Raw genomic sequence first — 11,033 nt, 5'->3', positions numbered from 1 at the left:
AATCTGTATATATTTATTTATTTATTTTTCAAACTTATATGCTGCCATTCCCCTAGGGCTTGGAGCGGCTTTGTGAAGCAGTTGGTGTTTTTCTATCTTTGACTCTTCTCACACGTACCCTTTCAAAGAAGAAGGGTACTACACTGTGGGAGTCAAGAAGTGGCTACTACTGGTGCCCACAACAGAAGTAGCAAGGGAAATCCCGGAAAGGCATCCAAGAAGCATACTTTCCTTCTGCCACAAGTTTCAGTAGTTTGATAAGAGGTGGCAGCTGGGAACATTGCTGGCCTGCTTTCCATGGAGCTGGGCCTTTCCTCCTTCCACGGAGCGTGGCAATGACAACATATGGTTCTTGGCTCTCCTACAGCCAAATTCTGAATTGGGCTCTGGTTTTATACTCCTCTACCAGCACTACTGCCCTGCAGAAGCCTAACCCACCTAGAAGTGGTTGCCAGGAAAGACCAGGAAAAAGAAACTCAATATCACCACAGGTGAGGCAACTACAGAGGAAGAGAGATATTTGTTCCTGGATTGATGGCTAGTTCACATAGTGAGTTTAGCCAATTGGTTTCCAGAGTTTGGGAGCAGGGTGCCAGAGTAGCAAGGGAAGCTGTCCAGGTAAGCAAAAGCCTTAGGCTGAGGTAGAATCTTTCCCCCTTCTTCACTTGGCAGTAACCTGGATTATGAGAGGGGCTGTTTTCCAGTATCTGCCCCTCTCCCAGTGGAGAGGAGAGAAAGATGGAAAAGACAAGGTAAGTCTTCAGTAACTGCTCATCGGGATACTGAATCACATGGTGGCAGCGAGATGATTTTCAGGAGTCCCCTTTCTTATTCAAGAGAAGAGGGGAAACTATTATAGTCCTTTATCTTTATGGGATGAAAATGCAGTTTTGATTTTGTACCATTATGTCAACACAGACACTTTTAGGTCTCTTTCATGCTTTTTCTTTTGGTTTTGTGCCAGTTTCCAGGGCTTGACTTACATCACCTTAGAGACATTTCTGTTCCTATTAGTTCTTACACATAGTTATTCATGTTGTCCTGATGTTTGGCAACACTTTAGACATAACAAGAGATTGTGAAATGTGAATGTCAAGAGTTCAATTTTTATAATAGTTGATCAGTTTTGAATGAATACAAAAGGCAGCTCCTATACCTGCAAAAGAAGCATGCTATTTAACAGCCCTTTGTAGCCCAGGCTTTGGTGTATTGTACAATTGGGGACAAAGGACCATCATATACCAAAGATGTATTACATCACCCATGGACAACTATTGAGAGCTGAAGCTTCAGCTTGAAGGTCACACTCTTCCTGCTGCACACACTCCCAAATAATGAAGTGCCCTACAGTTTTCAATTTTTTTTGGAGGGGGGGGAATCATTGATTTTTTAAAATTAATTTTGATTTACAAACTCATTAAATATGACATAAAAATACTATCAGATGAACCATAATGGATTAGAAACCATGCTCATTAGTCACCATCAATGGCAGTGCTACAAACTGGAAGGAAGTCTCAAATGCACTGTCTCAGCATCCAGTCTTTCACCATTTTACCAATAATTTTGTTGATGGGTTGGAAAGATTCTTGTCAAACTTGGAGATGATACAAAACTGTGAGTGATAGCAAACACATTGAAACAGAATTCAAAATTAGAAAACTGGGCAAGAATTAATAAAATTAAATTCATAGGATGGGGTTTCTTCACTACACATGTAAGGGATTATTGTTGGATTTCATCAAATTTAAATTGAATATGAAGGCAAGGGGCTTTCCTCCCCCAGCAAAGCTGGGGGAGGAGAGCAATTTGCCTCCTCCCCTGAACAAGAGACCTATGGCTCACGTTCGAGCCAGAGCAAGGGGGCATGGCTAAGTTGTTGAGAAGCCAGCCCTCTTGCCTTTATTCCTCTTCAGATCTTCAGGGAATGAAGACATCGTAAGGTCTGTTACCGGGGCTGGTAGGGAGGCTGGGCTACGGCCTACACCTCCCTTTGGATCCCCGCGACGGCTAGCCCCAGCGCCGCAGGAAGAAGAGGGATTGCAAGAACAGTAGAAAGTAGTTTGGTCCCCTTTTGGGGGCCTTTACCTGGGCGGTGGCTGGGGAGGTGGGAGGGCCAAGCGGTTTTCCTTTTTTCGTCCCCGCATTACCTGGGCCATCAGTGCAGTCGCGGGAGGGTGGTGTCGTGGTATGGCCCTACTTGGGCCGGCGTTGTCTGTCTGCCTCCCTGCTGCTTCTTGGGGCTTGCCCTGCGCAGCAGCGGAGGAGGCAGGTGGGTGAGGAGGCCTTCTCGGTGATTCCCACCATGCCTGGGGGCTCAGCCCGGTCGTGTGGGGAGGTGTCACGGTGCGGCCTCTTTGGGGCCTGCACCGTTTATTTTGCGCCTGGATGCTCCATGGGCTCAGATCACCGGCGAATTTCAAGATTTTTATTGCGGCCCAGGCCGCAGCAGGCATGAGCGTTGCCGGGGTGGAGCATCAGTGGCGCTTCACCCCATTTTCCTTCCTGACGTGGTTTCATGCTGTAACGATGTATGAGGAGGGCTGTAGGGGGTAGCGGGATGGCTGTTGGCAGTTGGTGTGCTTTACAGGCCTTTGGCCTTTAGCGGTGGCCATCTTGGCCACATGACCTGCCTACACGTGTGGGGAACGGGGTCAACAGCCATCTTGTCTTCTCCAGGGCAGCCATCTTGGCTGCATGGCCTCTGGCTATGCTGAGGGTTGGGGGCTGGCAGCCATCTTTTCCCCCGCAAGGCAGCCATCTTAGCCACATGGCCCAATGCCACAGAGGGGAATGGCCCGGCAGCCCTATTGCTTTCCTCATGGCAGCCATTTTATGGGCTTGGATGGTGGCCATCTTGGCGGTGCTCAAGGGCAGTTGTTGTCTATGGGAGGTGGCCATTTTGGGTTAGGAATGGGAGCCAATCTGCAAAGTTAAGCTGGGGCGGCCATCGAGGTAGCCATTCAGTTGCAGGATGGCTCATTGGGGGGTGGCTTGCAAAGCCCATCAGCGGTTGTGGTGTGGACTACCAATCAATTTAGCCCCATGTCATCTCCAGAAGCAAGATACTTCTGGGTGCTAATTGATTGGGCCATGCCATTTTTTCTTGCAGAATGACCCCTAAGAAGGTCGGTGGTCCAAAGGGCAAGGGCCCAGCAAAGAAGACGACAGTGAAACGCCCTCCACCTCCAAGCAGTTCCTCATTGGATGATGACGGTCTCAGTATCCAGGATTACTATGCGCTGTTAGCAAAAATCAGCACATTAGAAAAGCAGTTGGGGGCAGCTGCGCCCACAGTTTGCACCCAACCGACACCACAGGTAAGTAAGAGGGATATTCTCAATGCCATTCTTTCTCGTGTCTCTGCTGTAGATGCTGCTCTGAGTGGACAGCCTACGGATATGGCTGTCCAGCCTGTTCAGGTGGCAGGAGACCTTGGTGGGACTGCAAGCTCACCTGAGGGGATTCTAGATGGGGCACAACAGGCACCATCCAGCCAAGCTCCATTACCAGTGACACCGGCTTCCCAGGTTGCTGAGCTGCCTGCGACACAAGGGCAAGCAGGGGCTAGCCCTACCACTTCAGCAGGTATGAACACGCCTATTTCGTGGCCTTGGGACCTGAGTCAGGTACATCAGATGGGAGGCAACTCAAGTGCACACACAACCACAGGCTCACTAGGTAATGCAGCCAACACGGCCAAACAGCAAACAGTTTTGCCAAGTCCCAATGCCGCCGATAAGGCGCTGTTTGATTAAGCCAATGAATATTGGGGCACAGTCAAATGGCCGTTGCCACCAACCCCATCCAGCGAGGCGACAGTGCTGGGCGCCCAACTTGCACCAAAAACCATTGAAAGAATTTTAAAGAATGAATATATAGATTTTTTTTCCTTGTTCTTCAGGGAGCTGGAGAAGAAGGAAAAAGATGAATTAAATGACGAGCATAAGGAACCAATCAAGAAAAGGAAGGTTGAACAAAATTGGGAGAACTGGCTCGCCTGCTTTCTTATTTATGCGGGAGTCATCACCAATGCTTACCCTCATTGGGGTAATTCTTTGTTTCAGTATCAGAACACCATTTACTTGGCTTACTCCAAGTTTGGTGGGGACGCTTGGCTAGAATACGACAAGTGTTTCTGTTTCGTGGTGGCCCGTTGCCCATCATGTAGATGGGACCTGGTTAACAAGCCATTATGGATTCACTTGATGACCCATGCCCACTCTATTCAGGGGGAGAAGGCGGACAGTGGCCACATAATACATAATACCAAGAGGCCACTGCCCTTACAGCAGGTGGCCCCGCAGCAGCTTGCCCAGAAGCAGAATCTATGTGCTGGGAGTATGCAGCCCAAGGGGCTTGCTCCCAGCGGAGTTGTCAAATCCTCCATGCCTGCAGCATCTGTTCCGGGGCCCATTCAGCAAAAAATTGACCAGAGCGAAGTTTGTCAAGGCCAACCAAAGGGACAATCAACCCTTCAGGAAGGGAACAGCCACATCCCATGTTCCCAAAGGTCCCCAGCCTAATTAAATTGTCACAGTTAGGCGAATGGTTAAAAAGGTACCCCGATAAGGAGGCTGCCTGCTACTTGTTTAAGGATTTTAAGTTTGGTTTTTGGATTCCGGCAGTTGGTCTGAGATCACACGTATTGTCCCCAAATTTAAAGTCCCTGATTGGCATGGAGGCAATTGTAGCACAAAAAAATAGAAAAAGAGGTCAGGGAGAGCCGAGTTCTTGGCCCATTCCCAGAGCCCCCTTCCACATGGCTTATGGTTTCCCCATTGGGAATAGTGCCAAAGAAAGCACCTGGTGAGTTTTGCCTTATGCATCACCTGTCATACCTGAAAGACAGGTCAGTCAATGATGCCCAATGACCAATGCAGAGTGCATTATACATCTTTCAATGTGGCTATTAGGCTTATTAGGAGTCGAGGGCACGCGGCAGAGTTGGTGAAATGTGACATTAAGTCAGCATTTTGTCTCCTCCCAGTCCACCCACTCGATTTTGAACTACTGGGTTTTCAATTTGATGGTCTCTTTTATATGGACAGAGCCCATGGGTTGCTCTGTGTGATGCATTGCATTCGAAAAGTTTAGTACGTTCCTGGAGTGAGCCTTGAAGGTGAAATCAGGCTTAGTGGGGGTGGTACATTATTTGGATGACGTTCTATTCACTGGAAGGCAGGGTAGCGGAGAATGCGCTTCTTTGCTGAATGCATTCAGTCAGCTCACCCGTCAACTAGAGGTTTCTTTGGCTGAATCACTAAGTTGACATACTTGGGTGTCAAAATTGACACTATTTGTCAATTTTTGTAGTGTCTCAGAGACCCCCGAGTCATGACCCCGTCGTTATTACGGAGCAGACCGAAGAAGAGATGGGGTTTCTGCCATTTCCACTTGATTCCATCCCTTTCCAGGTGCCCACTGTGGACAGTTCTAGCCCACAGTTCATAAGAAAGAGCTCATTTAGCGGAGAAAGCAAGCGTTAATTAAGCTGATTCCCTTGAGAGTTTTCAGGGAGGACTGCATCTGGCAAAGTTGTTGACTTTGGTCATTTTCCCTTGGGAAAGAGCTCAGACACCTGGCTGAGGAGGAGAGCAAAGTCCCATAAAAGTTCTGGGCACCAAATAGATTTTGTGGTGTTCAACGTGTCAGTTGAGGATTTCACATCGACACTAGTTCTGCAGCGCGCTACTCTAGAGTAGACCGGCGTTGCGTCTTCGTCTCCCTGCCAAGCCTGGACAGTGATTCAGCTTTACCACGACTAACTTTGCCTTGCCTTGCATCCTAGCCTCGGATTCGAGCCCTGGAACTCGACAGCTCCTGCCTTAATCCCCACTCAAACAGCCTAAAGATTTGAGTGTGTTTGGGTTATTGGATTTAAAACTTTGAACTCTAATACTGGACATCTACTTTCATATTACTGGACTATATTTGACCCTTCCTGAAAGGTCTACTGCTGGACTAAATACTCTGCTTATTTTTAGTTGTCTCCTTTATTTCCTTAATAAAGATATTAGATTGTTTATTGGCCTTCGTGTCTGATTCCCAGTGCTCCCGCTGCCCTGAGGTGTCACAATATTCCAGGCTGCCCATCAAGAAAGTAGCAGATTTGACATTTAGAGTTCAGCAATTTATTACACATAAGAAAGCCACCCTACGTGAATTTCAGGAGCTTATCGGTCACTTGAATTTCGCATGTAAATTGGTTGCACCTGGGCGGGCCTTTCTAAGAAGGTTATAACAATGCAATAGCAGGCATACCACTACCTCACCACCATATTAGAGTCACATGCGCTATCAAGGCGGACCTGGAGGTCTGGCTCCAATTTTTGTCCAGGTTTAACGGCGTATCCTTTTGGAGACACAACCTGGTGCTGGGTGATGCCCTCCAAGTTGCCTCGGATGCAGCAGGGTCACTGGGATTCAGTGTGATTTTCCAAGGCCATTGGTGTGCGGAGGTTTGGCTGCAGCAATGACACGTGGAACGCATCACGTCGGACTTGACCTTCCTGGAATTTTTCCCTATCTTAGTAGCCATGACCATATGGGTTAAAAGTTTTGCTAACGCGATGATGCACTTTTGGTGTGACAACATGGCTACAGTTCAGGTCATTAATACATTGATATCCAAATCACCTAGGGTAATGGATGCTTTGAGCCATTTTACACTCCACTGCCTGACACACAACATTCTATTTTGGGCTTTTCATGTCGTGGGGATAGATAATTCCGTTGTTGACGCTCTGTCTCGTATGCAGATGGAGCGCTTCAGGCAGCTAGACCCACTGCACCTATGCCAGACCATCTCTGGCTGGTTGGAATGAGGCGTTAGTGAAGGGAATGGCCATGGCACTAGCACCCAGCTCCAGGAACAGTTACCTCAGAGCGGTCAAAGACTTTAACCAATTCAGGCAATGCTATAATTTGTCTCACAATTTCCCAGTACCTTACGAGCATATAGCACAATATTGTGTCTATTGCAGGAGAAGGGGACTTGCTCTACATTCCATTAGGTCTAAATTGGTTATATTATCATATTGGCTCAAAGCTCAAGGTTTTAATGATGTAGCTAATGACTTTCACCTGCACAAGGTAATGGCAGGATAGTCAAGGGAATGGGAACAACCCCGCGATGGCAGGGAACCCATGACACCGGCCATTTTAAAGGGATTGAAACAAATCTGGCCAAAAATTTGTAATTCCCTTTACGAGCAGGTTTTCTTCCATGCAGTGGCCTTAGTAGTATTCTTCAGGGCGCTCCGGGTAAGTGTGTTGGTAGCCATGTCCAAAACCGACGCCACGCAGTGAGCGCTCCTGTTTTCCGATGTGGCACTGACCACGGGGAATGTAGAATTCAGGATCAGGTTGTCTAAAACAGATCAAAGGGGAGCGCTCATTAAATTGGCTAATTGCAGCAATAAAGATCTTTGCCCGGTTGAGGCTGTGTCATCTTTGTTAGCAGTCAGGGGCTCAGCCCCCGGGTTCCTTTTTTGCCATAGGGATGGCTCCCCGTTGACGAAATATAAATTTTGGTCAATTACTTCCAAGGCACTCAAAGTTTTGGGCTTGGGTCATCTGAAGTATGGGACTCATTCCTTTCACATCGGGGCCGCGTCCACGGCAGCCCAACTGGGGTACGAGGTGGAAAGAATTAAATGGTTGGGGAGGTGGAGCTCTAGTGCGTACAAAGGGTATGTTTGCTCCTCCTCAGTGTAGTAATACTTTGTAGTAAATTTAGTCCACAGGAGGGGGAAGCTGCTGTGCGTACAAGGGGTACACCGGTTCCTCTGCATGGTAGTTCACATGTTGTTTTTTCCCTATTGCAGTTTTGCTGGCACATAGACTGAGGGTCCTGATCTGCGGCCACAGCTATGTCCACTGGGCGGAACGTCAGGGACTCCATACTGCCTATGGTCAGCACCTGGGCCTCGCCTCCACCGCCACGATCGAATAGAGGGGTAGAAGAGGCTTGCGGTGGGATGTTTTAATTCCCTTATTATTTGGCCCCGGGAGTGCCAAATCGGTTACCTCCCGATGTTTTGGTCATTCACCTTGGTGGGAATGACCTAGGCCTGCTCCAGGGTTGGGCCTTGTTTTTTCAGGCTCGTGAGGATTTTAAGTGGATAGGGGACGCTTGGCCCCATACCCACATTATTTGGTCAGCAATAATCCCACGTCTCAATTGGCCAGGAGAGGGAGATGTGCGGAAACTTGAGAGAGTGCGGAAAAGCGTGAACAGAGCAATTCGTTCCACTCTGACCCGCGGCGGAGGGTCTGCAATTTTGCATGAGGCCATCACTCACGATAAGCTGCACTTTTACCGATCAGATGGCATTCATCTATGGGTGGAGGGCAACTTTCAATTCCTTTTCAACTTACAGGTAGGAATTAGAGAGGTGTTGGAGAATTTGGCAGGGGTTGGGGACTAGATAGATTTCTGCCCCCAAGTAGTAGCGGAAAATGGAGTGGGGAATTTTGGATTTAGGGTACACCTAGGGCACCAGCCCTTTGGGGGGACGGATATAAGAAAAAACACTCACCTGTTATTACATCTTTAAACAGGTGAGGGGAAATTCAAGGCCCTGGGAAGGTCGGGAATTTGGCCTCAATTACTTTGAGGGAGGCTTCTCGGACACATTCCCCTTAAAGGTTGCTCGGGTGAAGGTTAACCGAGAACCAGGTTTTTTCACACTTTTCAGCTCTAGGGTAGACCGGATAAGGACGCTACCTTAGATTGGTTTTTCTCTATCAGATTCAACACCAGATTGGGGATACTTAGTTTGCCAAAGTTAAGTAGGTAACAATAAAGTTGCCCTTATTTTAACCCAAGTTACTTGTGTTGTCTCTTTATTTCGGGGGTTGGAAGGCAAATGATATTTTGATCTTCATTAATAGAAGCATAGTTTCCAAGTTGAGGGAAGCTATAGTCTCCTTATGTTCTGCGCTGATCAGGCCTAATCTTATGTACTGTACTTAGAGCCATCTTAAGGCATGGGCATGCTGGGCAATTTCCTGGGCCTCCCAAAAACATAGGGACCTGGTGCTAATCTATGCACAGACCAGAACTGAACACTAATTTTCACCAACCTCAACATTAACATTTACGGGTGACTCAACCAAAAGACAAAAAATTCACTTATTTGCAAGAGAAATTTTACCAACTTTCTTGCTTACAAGGTTATGAAAGCAGAATCTTGTAACAGATTTGTAGGAGGCATTAACGGCTGAAGACAATTGCTTAGGGCTCATGTTATATTGTGCAAATGTTTGTATTGATTAACCTTAGCTGTAAAGTGTTTTTAAAATGTCATAACACTGATTTCTGTGAAAATAACAATAAATATAAAGATATTTTATTGATAATTTACATTTTTATTTCCTGTGAGTGGTTGTGTAAGCGGGGTCCAGTGCACTGGTTTGCCTGGGGGGCTGTAATGATCTTAAGACAGTCCTGCATTTAGTTTTTGACTATTAGAAGGGACTACCTGAAAGTGAGCAAAATGATGGTTTCTTCTTCTCTAGATATCTTCAAAAAGAGGATGGGCATTTGGGACACTTTCTCTGAAGGTCCTGCCCATGAGAATCTCTATGATTCTTTGAACCCTATGGGACACTTTAGCTTTAGCTAACACCAAACTCTAGTTCTCTATTATAGCCTTTCTTTTTTTACAACAAGAAATATCATGAAAGTCTACAAACTGTTCCAGGTTAAAATGATCTTCTATTCCATGTAGCAAACTATTTTTTAGTCATAACATTTAAGGTAACTTTTAAATCAAGAGTCTTTTCATTCCATTCTTCATATAACTTTTTTCTTATTCACTCAACCTATCATAATAATTAGAATTTATTTCTTAAATCACTACCTTTTCAACCTTTATACCTCCTGAAACCTCCTGCAATGCCTTTCACAAGACAGTGAAGCCTAAATTTGATGAAATCTGGCTTTCAAAATGTTCCAGTGGACTGTTCAGAATCTATACTATTCAAAGACAGAAATAGATACAAGCCAACAACTTTACTAGAATTTTTCTCTTTATTTCATTATACATATCATTGTTGATTAAATAACCATATTGGTGCCACAGCAAGGCTCAATTACATAATAACCCTGTTTACTAAAATGTAATACATGGAATGACTAAATGAAAATTCTGGTTTAAAGTCTTGCTTATATTTTGCATTCTAGCTCTGCCCATCATTTTCTATATTTGTTATGTTGTGAGCATTGTTACGTCTGTATTCACACAAATGATGAGTACTATTATACAGGATATGTTGGTTCAGTCTCTCATCTTTAGTTTTCCCCAACATGAACTACTTAATTTATGTCATATAATAAATTTTCTCATGAAGATCAAAGAGGTGATATTCTCTCCTTGCCAGCCTAACTGGAACAAAACACCAGGAGCAGATGATAAATAGCTTCTGAAGTTTCTGTATGTGAAGTTTGAACATTAAAGTGAAGCCAGAAGAGGGAAACATTTGCTTCAATGCTTTCAATCTAAGGCCATGTTTCTATATTTCAAGATAAGTATGCCCCACACTGTCCCATAAAGAGGCATTCCCTGCATTCAACCCCATTATTGTTTGTTTGTTTTGCAAAATAGGATGGTGGGATTTTCACCATATCTCTTGCTTGGGGCTGTGTTACGTTCAAAGAGGATGCTAACACTTAACTTTTTTTCTGAATTATAAAGTGGATCAGAAGTTACATGTACTGTATATACTCCAAGATAAGCTGAGTTTTTCAGCCCTTATTTATGAGCTGAAAAAGCCTCCCCCAGTTTATAATCAGGTCAAGGTCAAGGCCAGCAACAGAGTCTGCAGGCTATTGCTTGCAATATGTGATCTATTTCTCTCTTCTCCCTTATCAGTGTGTTTTCTTTTGCAAAGCCTCCCTCACTCTTAATCAAGGGAATGTTTTGAAAAGAGAAAGACACCCTTGCAAGCCAGGAAGAGGAAACATATATATTCATTAATCTTATGAAAGCATTTTCCCCTGAAATATTTGTAAACTCTCCTACAGA

The 11,033-nt window shown here is 45.6% G+C and overlaps 1 protein-coding gene across 2 annotated transcripts; it reads left to right on the top strand.

Moving 5' to 3' along the window:
• Nucleotides 1-2,216: 2,216 nt before the first annotated feature.
• LOC134297179 (uncharacterized) lies at nt 2,217-6,026 on the top strand. 2 transcript variants are annotated; one of them, XM_062974308.1, is made up of 2 exons: nt 2,217-3,588; nt 5,792-6,026. In XM_062974308.1, exons 1-2 carry the CDS (start codon nt 3,114-3,116, stop codon nt 5,830-5,832), a joined length of 516 nt encoding a protein of 171 aa, XP_062830378.1. In that variant the 5' UTR covers nt 2,217-3,113; the 3' UTR covers nt 5,833-6,026. The 2 variants fall into 2 exon arrangements, with proteins under 2 accessions (XP_062830378.1, XP_062830377.1); XM_062974307.1 differs by having other exon boundaries at nt 5,317-6,026.
• The last annotated feature ends 5,007 nt before the right edge of the window (nt 6,027-11,033 follow it).

This window comes from Anolis carolinensis, chromosome 2 (assembly GCF_035594765.1).
Source record: "Anolis carolinensis isolate JA03-04 chromosome 2, rAnoCar3.1.pri, whole genome shotgun sequence".
NCBI classification, from domain to species: Eukaryota; Metazoa; Chordata; class Lepidosauria; order Squamata; family Dactyloidae; genus Anolis; species Anolis carolinensis.
The sequence above is the reverse complement of the archived record's forward strand: the minus strand, read 5'-3'. Positions and strand labels throughout refer to the sequence as shown.

Excerpts from the sequence above, each read along its gene's own strand:
- LOC134297179 (XM_062974307.1), top strand. The coding sequence starts at position 3,114 with ATGACCCCTAAGAAGGTCGGTGGTCCAAAGGGCAAGGGCCCAGCAAAG. Across the intron at positions 3,589-5,316 it reads TAGCCCTACCACTTCAGCAG|TGTCTCAGAGACCCCCGAGT; the intron begins GTATGAACACGC and ends CAATTTTTGTAG.